The sequence below is a fragment of the Labrus bergylta genome, chromosome 19, assembly GCF_963930695.1.
Source record: "Labrus bergylta chromosome 19, fLabBer1.1, whole genome shotgun sequence".
In the NCBI taxonomy this organism is placed as follows: Eukaryota; Metazoa; Chordata; class Actinopteri; order Labriformes; family Labridae; genus Labrus; species Labrus bergylta.
Window position 1 is genome coordinate 5,095,312 of NC_089213.1, and position 10,879 is coordinate 5,106,190.

General features: G+C 38.5%; 2 protein-coding genes across 2 annotated transcripts; both read left to right on the forward strand.

The window, feature by feature from the left end:
- Positions 1-25: 25 nt before the first annotated feature.
- On the forward strand, positions 26-1,502 carry LOC110005811 (fatty acid-binding protein, liver). Its single transcript, XM_020661094.3, has 4 exons — positions 26-235; positions 322-494; positions 1,172-1,261; positions 1,365-1,502. The coding sequence occupies exons 1-4, from the start codon at positions 169-171 to the stop codon at positions 1,413-1,415; spliced, it is 381 nt and encodes a 126-aa protein (XP_020516750.2). The 5' UTR covers positions 26-168; the 3' UTR covers positions 1,416-1,502.
- Positions 1,503-2,644: 1,142 nt separating this feature from the next.
- On the forward strand, positions 2,645-10,870 carry LOC110005812 (serine/arginine-rich splicing factor 10). Its single transcript, XM_020661095.3, has 6 exons — positions 2,645-2,813; positions 6,862-6,966; positions 7,907-8,010; positions 9,033-9,207; positions 9,296-9,349; positions 9,465-10,870. Exons 1-6 carry the CDS (start codon positions 2,665-2,667, stop codon positions 9,691-9,693), a joined length of 816 nt encoding a protein of 271 aa, XP_020516751.1. The 5' UTR covers positions 2,645-2,664; the 3' UTR covers positions 9,694-10,870.
- Positions 10,871-10,879: the final 9 nt, after the last annotated feature.

The window sequence follows — 10,879 nt, forward strand, 5'->3', positions numbered from 1 at the left end:
GATTTCTGTGCGTAAAGGTGTTACACCTTTGTGTCGCTAAGTGGAAATTTCCGCCCAAATAACAGGGAGTTTGAAGTCCCAAACATGCCAACCAGAAGTTTGAGATGTGATTATGACAACAAAGAATAACAAACATCCTCGGGCAGGCAGCACAAGCAGACCTCAGGCATGGACTTCAACGGCACTTGGAAAGTTTATTATGAAGAAAACGTCGAGGATTTCTTGAGAGTGATTGGTAAAAAGAATAGTTTCAAATTTAAATCATTCATGTTCCTGTGTTTGAGTAGAATATCAAGTTTGTTTTATACATATCTCCTCAAGGTGCACCTGCGATCGCAGTGAAAATGCGGAAGGACAACAAGCCGGTGATCGTGATCGAGCAGAAGGGCGAAGACTTCACCTGCACGATAAAGACTCCCGTCATCACCAAAGTCCACTCGTTCACCATCGGGAAGGAGACGGAGATGACGGCAGTGGACGGCAGGAAGTTTAAGGTAATTCAAAGTCTCAAACTCTTGAGTGACAATGATGGGCAAAGAATCAAAGATGGTAGTTGTGGCACTTTCCTGATTTGGTGCATTTTGAAGCTAAGAGCATGTCGGGTGTGTTGTCCAGATGTTTTCACATCTTTACATGAAATGAAAAGAAAGTGGTCAATGAGGAAATAATAAAGAAACACACTTCCTTTAATGACTGAAGACAAGATCTAAGTTTGTTTAGACATAATGACCGAGGGGAACTTTAAGATTTGACAATCTGTTTAAAATGAACATAAGAAAAATAGAAGATGCTGATTCAGCAAATTCCAGTCTTTTCTGATTTATGAGGAAGTCTATCTTTGTTTTGAGTTCACTCTTGATGTAAGAATTTGTTGCTTTTGGAGTCTAATCCTTCTTGGAGTTTGAGGCTGTAACTTGTTCTTTCCATTTGTGAAATATTTGTGAGTTTTTGATTGTTTTTGTTTTCAGTTTGTTGTGATTTGTTCCCCATGTTGTGTTGCTGAAGTTTTAATGTGTCTGTGATTTGGTATCGCTGCTACCTTGGCATGGTCTGTCTGTTGAAATAGATTTTTAAAATCTCAATTGGACTTCTTGTTAAAATAAATAAAGTTAAATGAAATAAAAAAAAGGCTGGGAGCTAATTTGTGATACATGTTTTTTGTGTTGATAAGTGCACCGTCAGAGAGGAGGATGGGAAGATGATCACTGAGACGGAGAAGTTCACCTCTGTCCGAGAGATCATCGGTGATGAGATGATTGAGGTCAGAGGATTTTTTAATTTAAAATAAATAACGTCTGTTCTTTTTATGAGGGTAACAGTGTGTTTTGTGTGAAAAAGATGTGATTTTTTTCCTTCTTTTTCAGACCATGACTGCCGGCTCGGTGACTTTCATCAGCAAAAGCAAACGGGTCTGATCGACTTCCTCGGCTTCAAGACAGAATCCAACTCAAAATAACATTATCAAAGTCTTCATACAAGAATAAATTCATTTGAATGAACAACACTTGAGTGATTAAATGAAACAACATTTTTTTGAATTTATTAGGTAGTTCAGTTTGACCTCATCTGGAAAAAGGAAATATAGACACAGCTCCCTTGTGTGCAGGCATTATTTAAGGTTTTGTGGTAAAAATGTAATCAGTGTGGAGGGAATAGTGAGGCCTGAAATGAGGAATGTCCTAAAAGAAAGAAAGAAAGAAAGCATTAGAATGAGATCTAAAACTTGAAGAAGTTAGTAAGAACGGGGAAACATTGATCTAGCCTAACTGTGAAAACATTATTGGTTCTAAACACGATGAATATTTTTTTTTGCAAGGATAAGATTCAATTCTTATCCTTTTTTGCGATGGTTATAACTTATTCATATATGTACCACCAACCCCAAATGAAAAATTGCGATCCAAATTCCAGATTTTTTTCAACCGATCAGTTTAATTTAATGAAAATGTGTGCAGTTTTAACATCAGACTGTACAAAATGTGACAGAACAAAGAAACAGAACAAAAAAAAACAAAGTAAAAAAAAAAACAGAAGTTTTTAAACAACTGTTCTTTCTTGGTACACATTTGCTTCACACTGAAAAAGGCTCCACGACCCCCTTTTGGGTCCCGGCCCCACCAGTTGAGAACCACTGGGTTTAATAGTCAGAACACTGCAGTAATACTGTAAATCCATAGGTAGGCATTGATGCAACTTTGTGGATGCAAACCGCCTTCATAAACCAACTGAGGAAGCCACGGCTGCAGGTGACATATCATTGGAAAACATTCATCCGGTCTTTGTGAGATATGCAATCTAGCAGAAGCAGTTGAACATGTAGTTCTTAAATGTAGAAAGTATGTAGCACATAGACATAATGTGATGTCAGAAATGGAGAGAGAGGGACTCGTAAGAAGTATTTTGGAGTGTGGGGAGAGAGGGAAAGGATGAAGATGCTTGTTTAAATATCTCTTGAGAACAGGTTTGTTGAGGAGGATTTAGGAATGTGAGTAATAATTAAATCCAGCAGATGGCAGTAATGCAACTTTTTGGATGCCAGCTGCCACTAAAATCCAAAGAAGACGGCTGCAGGTGCTGGTAGAGTTAAACCGCAGGGGGCGCTGTTGGTTCTCACGCCTGTTTTTTATTGAAGAAGAAGAGCCAGGAGGCGCCTTCTTAGTGCGCATGCGTCACAAATTCTTTCGCTGCAGATTTTTTTTCCATTGCCCTAAAAAACACATTTTTCTTCTTCTTAGTGAGTGTAACTTTATGGCCAGATACATGAGGCCTCCAAACACGTCTTTGTTTGTCAGAAACATCTCCGATGAGTCCAGGTGAGTCCACATTCTGACAGGAAACTATTACAGATTATCCATTAAGGCTCACTTACTCGTATTACGGCGGCTAAGCTAGCTCATTAGCTAATGTTAGCCCGCTCGGCGTAGCTTCACGTTACGTTAAAAACAACGAGCAGCTTTAATAATTGTGATATTTTTAATAAACAGAAACTCAGTTTACTTTCATTTAAACACAAATTAAATCAAAAACACGTCGCTGTGAAGACGAACTGCCCTGGGTAACGTTTCTTTGTTTGCGTGTCGTTACCTGTGCACGTTTTCATGTTTATAACTGAGCTTCAAAGTGAATGTTTTAGATTCTTTACAAGTTTATTATAAATACACATTTATATTATCTTTTTGCTGTTTTTTTGACAAACTTCCTCTAAATGCATTATGTCTGTGTTTTTTTAAATTAACAGTAACTAACGTTATTATTGTATAAAAAAAAAAAAAACAACTTTATTGATCCCCATGGGGGAATTTTTTGTTATTAATTTTAAATAATATTTTAAATAATATTTTATATTTTCCATTTTTATATTTATATATATTTTTATTGTATTTGATATTAATTTTTGTGTTAATGTCACTTTAATTTAATTTAATTATGTTAACGTTTCTAGGTGTTTTAAAACGTGTCGAGGTTTAAAAAATTGTTTTAATTAAATGCTCACAATTAAATAAATAACTAGTCTTAATGATGAATGGAGAACCCAGTATTAAGTGTTATAATAAAGTTTCTATCTGTCACTTTCTCTCTTTGTAAAAAAAAAAAACTGCTAAATCAATGTGAACGAAAAATACTAAAACCTGTTGTGTCTTTATGACTGTTAGTTTAATATTTATATATTTATTTATATTTATGTATAATTAGGGAGATGCTTAAAGAGGATTAGTGAGGTGACACCACATAAGAGGAGAAAAATGTTTGAACAAAACTGCATGTGAAAACGTCTCCTCTTTACTCTCAGATGTATTTAAGACTAACAAGGATAATAATGTAAGAAACGTAATTTATAGTAGCGCTTAAAACACACAATCCTAAAGTGTGCCACATTATTACAGATTGAGGTCAACTAGGGCCGGGCGATATGGACCAAAACTTATATCTCTATTGTTTAGCTGAATGGAGATACTCGATATATATTGATATGTATTTTATTAACAGTGAAAACACATGAAAAATAAACTACCTGTTTGTGAATTTAAAAAGTAATATTATAAAATAAAAATGTTCCTTAAATACAATAAAAGAGAGAGAGAGGAGGAGGAGGGTTAAGAGGGAGAGACAGTCGGTCATCATCAGTGAGATGAGGAAAAGGTGACCTGGCACCTCTGTAACGTTATTTTAATGCAACATAAACTATATCGATATTAACAACATTGTCTTAGCCTATATTTTGTTTGAAAATATATTGATATATCTTAAAAACTCGATATATTTCCCAACCCTAAGGTCAACTTGGACAAACAAACTTTCATGTGCCAACACAAACCAGCAAACACAAGTGAAATTAAAAGACAAACTGATAATCTTTTTTCAATCCTGACCTATAAAAATTCATTTTTAGCAGCCGTTCAAAAGAAACTACAGGTTATGGTAAAGACTGGGTCAGAGTTTAGGAGCTGCCACTGCAGACGCTCGATCCCCTCTGGATTTAAAACATTAAACGAGGAACTATTATAAAGCCCCGATGATCAGAAGGTTGGAGAAGGCAGCTGCCAGAGTAAGGGCAAAGTAATTCAATAATGTAAGTAGAAACTAGTCAGAGCATGCAAAATATAAACACAAACATTTAGCTCATTTAATCACGAGCAGATTTTCTCTGATCCTTAAAGCGATTAATCACTTTGCCCTCATTAACAAATGCTGTTTAACAACTAGGCTAACAAGACTTTATTATTACTGTAACTGTTGGTTGAACCAGGATACATATTTAGATACAGACTACACAGGCTCATTACATATCAGTTTGTAAAATGAGTATGAGGAGTGGTAACATTAACTGTAAGAATTGCTAAATACATTGAGAAAATTTAAAGTTTAGAAATGCTTTTTTTAGGAGTTCAACTTTAAACTTTATTATTATCCTGAAGGAAGTTTGAACTGCAGCAGGCAACAAGACACGACAGGTACATAAAAGGCAACAACAGAAATAGAGACATACAGGAAAAAAAACAGGTACCGTACTTCAACCAGACTGAGCCAGAGACTGAAACTGTCCCAACACACAGTTCAGAAAAGTGCATTAAATCAAAAATCAAGTGCTGTGCAGTCGGTAAAATAAATAGTTATGAATAATCAAGCTAAAGTAGGTAAGAGAAGACTGTGTCCACAGTTCAGTGCTCTCTCGTCTAATTTAAGAACCTTTCCCTTTCTGGGATCTTAAACACATAATTTAAATATAAAACCAAACTTCTGTAACTTCAGTGACTAATTTTAAAGTGTGTTTGAATGTTTGAAAAGCATGTGTTATACAAATACATTTGGTCTTCATCGTGGTAACGTATTCAATACATTACCACGATCAATAATTGAGTCATGCCGTCAAATAAAAACAGATTTAGTTTTTGTTAAAAGCTGGGATGTTTAAGGTGAACACTTAAACAAAGGAATGTAATCTAACCTGAATGGAGCCACAGAACTGTTATTGGTCTTTACATTGAAATGCATGTTGAACAAAATAGTGTTCATATATATAAGATCTGTTCACCCCAAAACACAAGAAAAGATGGAGCAAAATAAGGAATACAATTTGTTGATGAAGGTTGTGGTATCCATGTATCATGCTGTGAAGTCCTAAGGGATTATAATTATCAGACACAATGATCTTTAAGTTCCCTTGAAAGACCTGACAGACAGCTGTTAGGTTTAAATGTTATGCCGTTGACAAAAGGGAACAGGTTTGTCACAGTACCAGATGTCAAACCTTGATATGATAGAAAACCTGTTTCGCCTGTTTAAATCTGTTTAATAAGACGGGTGCGCAGCAGAGCGATGAGGCAGTGTTTTCGATACTAGAACGTTATCAGGCGAAAGTTTGTTAAAATGGGCGGGACATCTTAAATAGGAAGTGGCAACACGCCTGCAACCAATCACTGTCATGATTTACAAACAAATGGAAACCTTGGAATGAAAGATAAATTCAAATTATTTAGTGATACCTGTTTTGATACCACAGCAATAATAATTGAAGTCCTAGGCACCCGATAATGCTTAGTTACTCGTAAATAATAACCCAAAAAAAAAGCAGACAAATCTCTGCCCACTGTCTGAAATCCACACATACATCGGCAACTTTTCAGTAATGAAATGTTGCCGACATATTTGTGCAATTTAGATCCTTAGCAGCAAGGCCGTCACCACCAAGAATCCCAAGAAACCTACAAGACTGAGAGCTCAGGAGCTCCCAGGAAAAGATTTACACATAGTGACATGCAGCAATATGATGTGAATGCACAGAGAGAGAGAGATAGGAGCTTAGGGTGTCAGTTCCCCTGGTAGTCTAAGCCTAAAGCAGCATAACTAGGAGCTAGTCCATACCATACCTGCGCCAGCTCTAACTTCAAGCTTTATCGAAAAGAACCATTTAAAGTCTATTCTTCAAAGTACAGAGTGTGTCTGCCTCCCGGACCCTGACTGGCAGATTATTCCAGAGGAGAGGAGCCTGATAACTGAAGGCTCTGCCTCCCATAGTACATTTAGATAAAATAAACATTTGTTTTGATTTCATGGGAACTGTAAAGGAACGAAAACAAGAGTTTTTAAGGGGGGGGGGGATTAACACAGCAGACTTCACTGTCAATCTAAAACTTGGATTTTGTGATACATGTATGCTGCAACCTGAGCATCAGCCTAACTTAAACAAATAACAGAATTCATAATTTAAAGCCGGTCGGATCACCAGGTAAGTGGTATTGTGTTTTGGGGTGAACTGTTCCCTTAGCCGTCTCATGAGCTGCTCTCCCAGCTGCTATTTCTGGTTCATGATGTCAGCAGAGTGATGGTCAGATGAGTCATACTTGTATTTACGGTGTTCAGGCCTGAGGATTTGCGGCGTGAGTTTGGCCGCTATGGGCCAGTAGTAGATGTCTACATCCCACTTGACTTCTATACACGTCAGCCAAGAGGATTTGCATACATTCAATATCCTTTCCCAATGAGTGTGTACTGTTTGTGCTAACATTATCAATTAACACTGATCTGATGTTTTCCTACAGCAGAGAAGACATGCTTTTATTTCTTGCACATCATTTGATTGAATATCTAACATACGTATTTCTCTGTTATTGCTTCAGAAAATGTAAAAGCACCCCGTTGTGGAAACCGGCCACAAAGAGTAACAAAGACCTGTGTAGAGTAGCTGTAAAGACAAGTCACACAGACCTTCAGGATCAGAGGGAGGGAAAAGGTTGAAAAGAGAAAGTAAAGCATGAAGAGGAAAAGGGAACGGAGACAAAGCTTGGATATGGCGGCAAAGAATTGGGAAAAGAAAAGAGTTTAAAGAGGAAAAGGCAAGCAACAAAACCCCCAAGTCTCTGTGGGAGTCGATTAAAGAGTGTAAAGATCAAGATGAAGTTCAAAGTCAAGCAAAAGGTAACAAGTCTGAATTATTTTGTATCCTCCCAAGACAAATCCACAAATTTGACAACAAAATCAGCTTTCCCTGTGATGTCGACATTTTAATCGTTAATCAAAGCACTTTAATCAGCTGCTGATGTGTTTGATTTGTTTTCATATTTGTAGTCCTGATCCCCCACACAATGATTTGATGTTTGAAAAACTTGCTTCATCTTTTATCTCTACAAAAATCCACTTATTATTTATGTTTTTCTTGCCTGTTGTATTATTATATATACTGTGCTAATTTTAAAGTGTTTGTTTTTCAAATCAGGCCACACACATGTCCTGCATCCCCCTTTAATTATTCTGTAAAAGTAATGTGTTAATGAAATTATGTTTTAAGATTTTATGTGAGGGGAATTCTGTTTCACTTTGTTTGAGATAAGAAAGAATAACTCAGAACTTTGAATTAGAGTTTGTGTACCAAACATGAGAGAAAACAAAACCCTTAACCAGCCAGCACATTTGAGGATGTGCGTGACGCAGAAGACGCTCTTCACGGCCTGGACAGGAAGTGGGTGTGTGGCCGGCAGATTGAAATCCAGTTTGCCCAGGGGGACAGAAAGAGTAAGTGTTGTGCATTTATTTACAAACCTCACAAATATTAATATTGTCAACTTCTCTCGAAGTAAGGATGCATTATAATATTAGCACATCGGTGATATCGGCTGATTATGTCTTTAACGTGCAATGCTGGCCTCCGCCCCAAAAAGACCTCTGCTGGTGTTTCAGCTGTGCACGCATCATGTAGACCTAAGATTACAGTTTACACTTTGGTATCATTATAGGTGAAATGTTCCTTTAAAAATGGATGAAACATGGTGTAGTCTCAGTGACGTCACCCATTTGGTGCACCCAAGGGTGCCAATGATGGCGGTCGTTTTCTGGAAATGCTGTCCCAAACAAACTTTCTGTCAACCTAGTAACGTGCAGTAAGCTGGGTATGAGGCGGGCCTTAAGCCTCCCGTTGAACACCGTGTCCAACAGCACGCAAGCGTTAGATATCGCATCGCTTGCGATCAGATGCCCACTGAGCACATCTGCATGTTTAATATTTACTACGCTTTCAGTTTCTCTTGTAAAACGTTATGAAGTGTGGTGCTTTGTATTGACGCGCTGTTGATGCAACTCACAACACCCAAAGGATCATCAGTAAACGTCTCGCCGTGAGCCGAGCAAAGTGCTTCTTTAGCGTTGACGCGAGACAAAGCACAACATTCCCGTCATTGATAGGTGGACATTAATAATCATCCACTCTGTAAAACAAGCTCTGCTGAGTGAGAAAAGCGAAAGATAATCAGAAGTTTTCCTGTTGGACACCGTCAGTGTCTTGTAGAGCCCCCTCCTTCTCACAGCATCGCCCGCAGGTTGTTGGGACACTCACACTGGAAACAATTGAGTCAAGTGAATTTAGTCTTTGACCCACGCTCGGTAGCATGTCGTTGGGAAAATGTTGTAAAAAAACAGTAATATCATACAAAACGATATTATTAAACATTGACAGGTTAGACGTCGAAAACAGTCTGTAGACGTGAATATACAATTCTTAAAATTTAATTTATCATAATTTGGCTGTTTCGTCACATCAGCACCAAACCAGATGAAAACGAAGGAGCGACGGTCGCCGAGCAGATCCTCCCGATACGATGACTACGACCGAGACGGCCGGCGCAGACGCTCACGCAGCCGCAGCTACGACCGAAGCTACAGGTCACGAAGCCAATCTTATGAACGCCACCGCAGACGGTCTGAAAGTCCTCGAGAGTGAGTTTGGGGTTTTTTTTTTATTCTCGTGTTGCTTTTATTGTGAAGTTTCTCTTTGAAAAATAACCTTTTTAATTTCTCTCTTCAGGTCTCGAGGACGCGCGTACGGAAGAGGAAGAAGCAGGAGCCGCGAGGACGACCGGTACTAAATCTCCCTCTTTCACCTTTTGGAGAAAAATAACTAAACTCAAACCGTTACTGCAGATTTCACTCGTTAGTGTTTTAATAGACTCATTGTTCTCATGGTGTTTCCGCAGGTACAGACAGAGGCCTCGTAGAGAGTCCAGAGGGAGGTCTCGCTCCCGCTCCAAGTCCGCCTCTCCCCGAGAGACCGTCAACCCGGCGTCCACCTCCCATTACACAGAGGAAGAAGTGCGCCACACTCGCTCCCCGTCCCGCTCCAGGTCCCGCTCCGCATCAAGATCCCGCTCTCGTTCGCGCTCCAGGTCCCGATCCTGGGCCGGACGCAAATCAGGTGGTCGCTAAATAAAAGTATCTGCTCCCCGTTCTCTCCGTCATTATGTCAGCCGGACCCCGAGTCGGTCTTTTGTTTGAATGTAACGTCCACTGAACCATTTGTAGAAAGCTTGTTTTTTTTGTTTTTGTTTTTTTTCCTGCAGCTGCATTTTAAGTACGATGATGGTCCTTTGCTCGGTTTTATATAAAAAAAAGTTTGTGAGTTTTCGCCTGTTAGGAATAAGAAACGGTCACTATTTGTGTTCAGTGGTAGTCGGTCAGGAGTGAGTCTGTTTAATTTTAATGTACGGTTACTGAGGATGATTTTTTTCTATCCCCTATGCACCCTTTTTGCAAAATAAACAACATTCAGTATTTTTAAAAGGAATCCAGTCTGAGGACCCAGAGAGTCAGCGTTTCTGTGCGTTTTATAACAAGCTCATACTTTTTACTTTACTGCTGATGTTTGATCAACAGCGGGACAAGACTTTCTCCGTGTCTGATCGGGAAATAAACTCGGGAAATCTAAAAAATAAAAAAAAATAAAAACATAAAAAGTAACAGAGTGGTGTCTGTCACACAGCAGCTGTTGTCATAGAGACAAGACCGATGTTCAGCGTTCCCGAGAGCACAACCACCCAAAAAAAACAGCTCTAATCACTTGAATAATCTGACAGATTCAGCCAGTTACATATTCTCTTGTCAGAATTACAGACTGAATATTAAGAGTTAAGTTCACTGACCTGCATCAGAAACACACAGCTCAAAGTTTCAGTGATAATCAAACTCAAATAACGTCAGAAAGTTTCATGAAATGTGTGTTTCTGACATTTTTCAGCCGAGGTGTTTTAAGTATGGGCAGCTGAAATGCACAGAAACGCTGCTGTGGTCATGAAAAGTGTTAAACTTCTTCCACCAGTGACTTCATCCAAACCCTGTTTAAGATGTTTGTCTTTCTTTTTTCGTGGTGCGTTCTGTGACATCTGACCTTCTCAACAAGGTGTTTTAATTATGGAACACTTCTCCCAGAGTTTTTTCGGTTCAGAGACGAAAAGTTTCCGATCGCTGTTAACGACTGTGTTGTTGGTTTTTTTTTTTCCCAAGATGAATCTTGTCACTGCATGTTTTATTCTCTTGATCTTCTACCTTTAGTAGGAAGAAAACTGTTATTTTGAGTAATAAATTGGTAACATTCAGTATGAGGAAACCGTGTGAC

Bases quoted from the DNA above. Each gene is read 5' to 3' on its own strand.
- LOC110005811 (XM_020661094.3), top strand. From the start codon at position 169: ATGGACTTCAACGGCACTTGGAAAGTTTATTATGAAGAAAACGTCGAG. The intron at 495-1,171 runs GTAATTCAAAGT...TGTGTTGATAAG, and splicing joins TGGACGGCAGGAAGTTTAAG to TGCACCGTCAGAGAGGAGGA. The intron at 1,262-1,364 runs GTCAGAGGATTT...CTTCTTTTTCAG, and splicing joins TCGGTGATGAGATGATTGAG to ACCATGACTGCCGGCTCGGT.
- LOC110005812 (XM_020661095.3), top strand. From the start codon at position 2,665: ATGCGTCACAAATTCTTTCGCTGCAGATTTTTTTTCCATTGCCCTAAA. The intron at 8,011-9,032 runs GTAAGTGTTGTG...TCGTCACATCAG, and splicing joins TGCCCAGGGGGACAGAAAGA to CACCAAACCAGATGAAAACG. The intron at 9,350-9,464 runs GTACTAAATCTC...GTGTTTCCGCAG, and splicing joins AGGAGCCGCGAGGACGACCG to GTACAGACAGAGGCCTCGTA.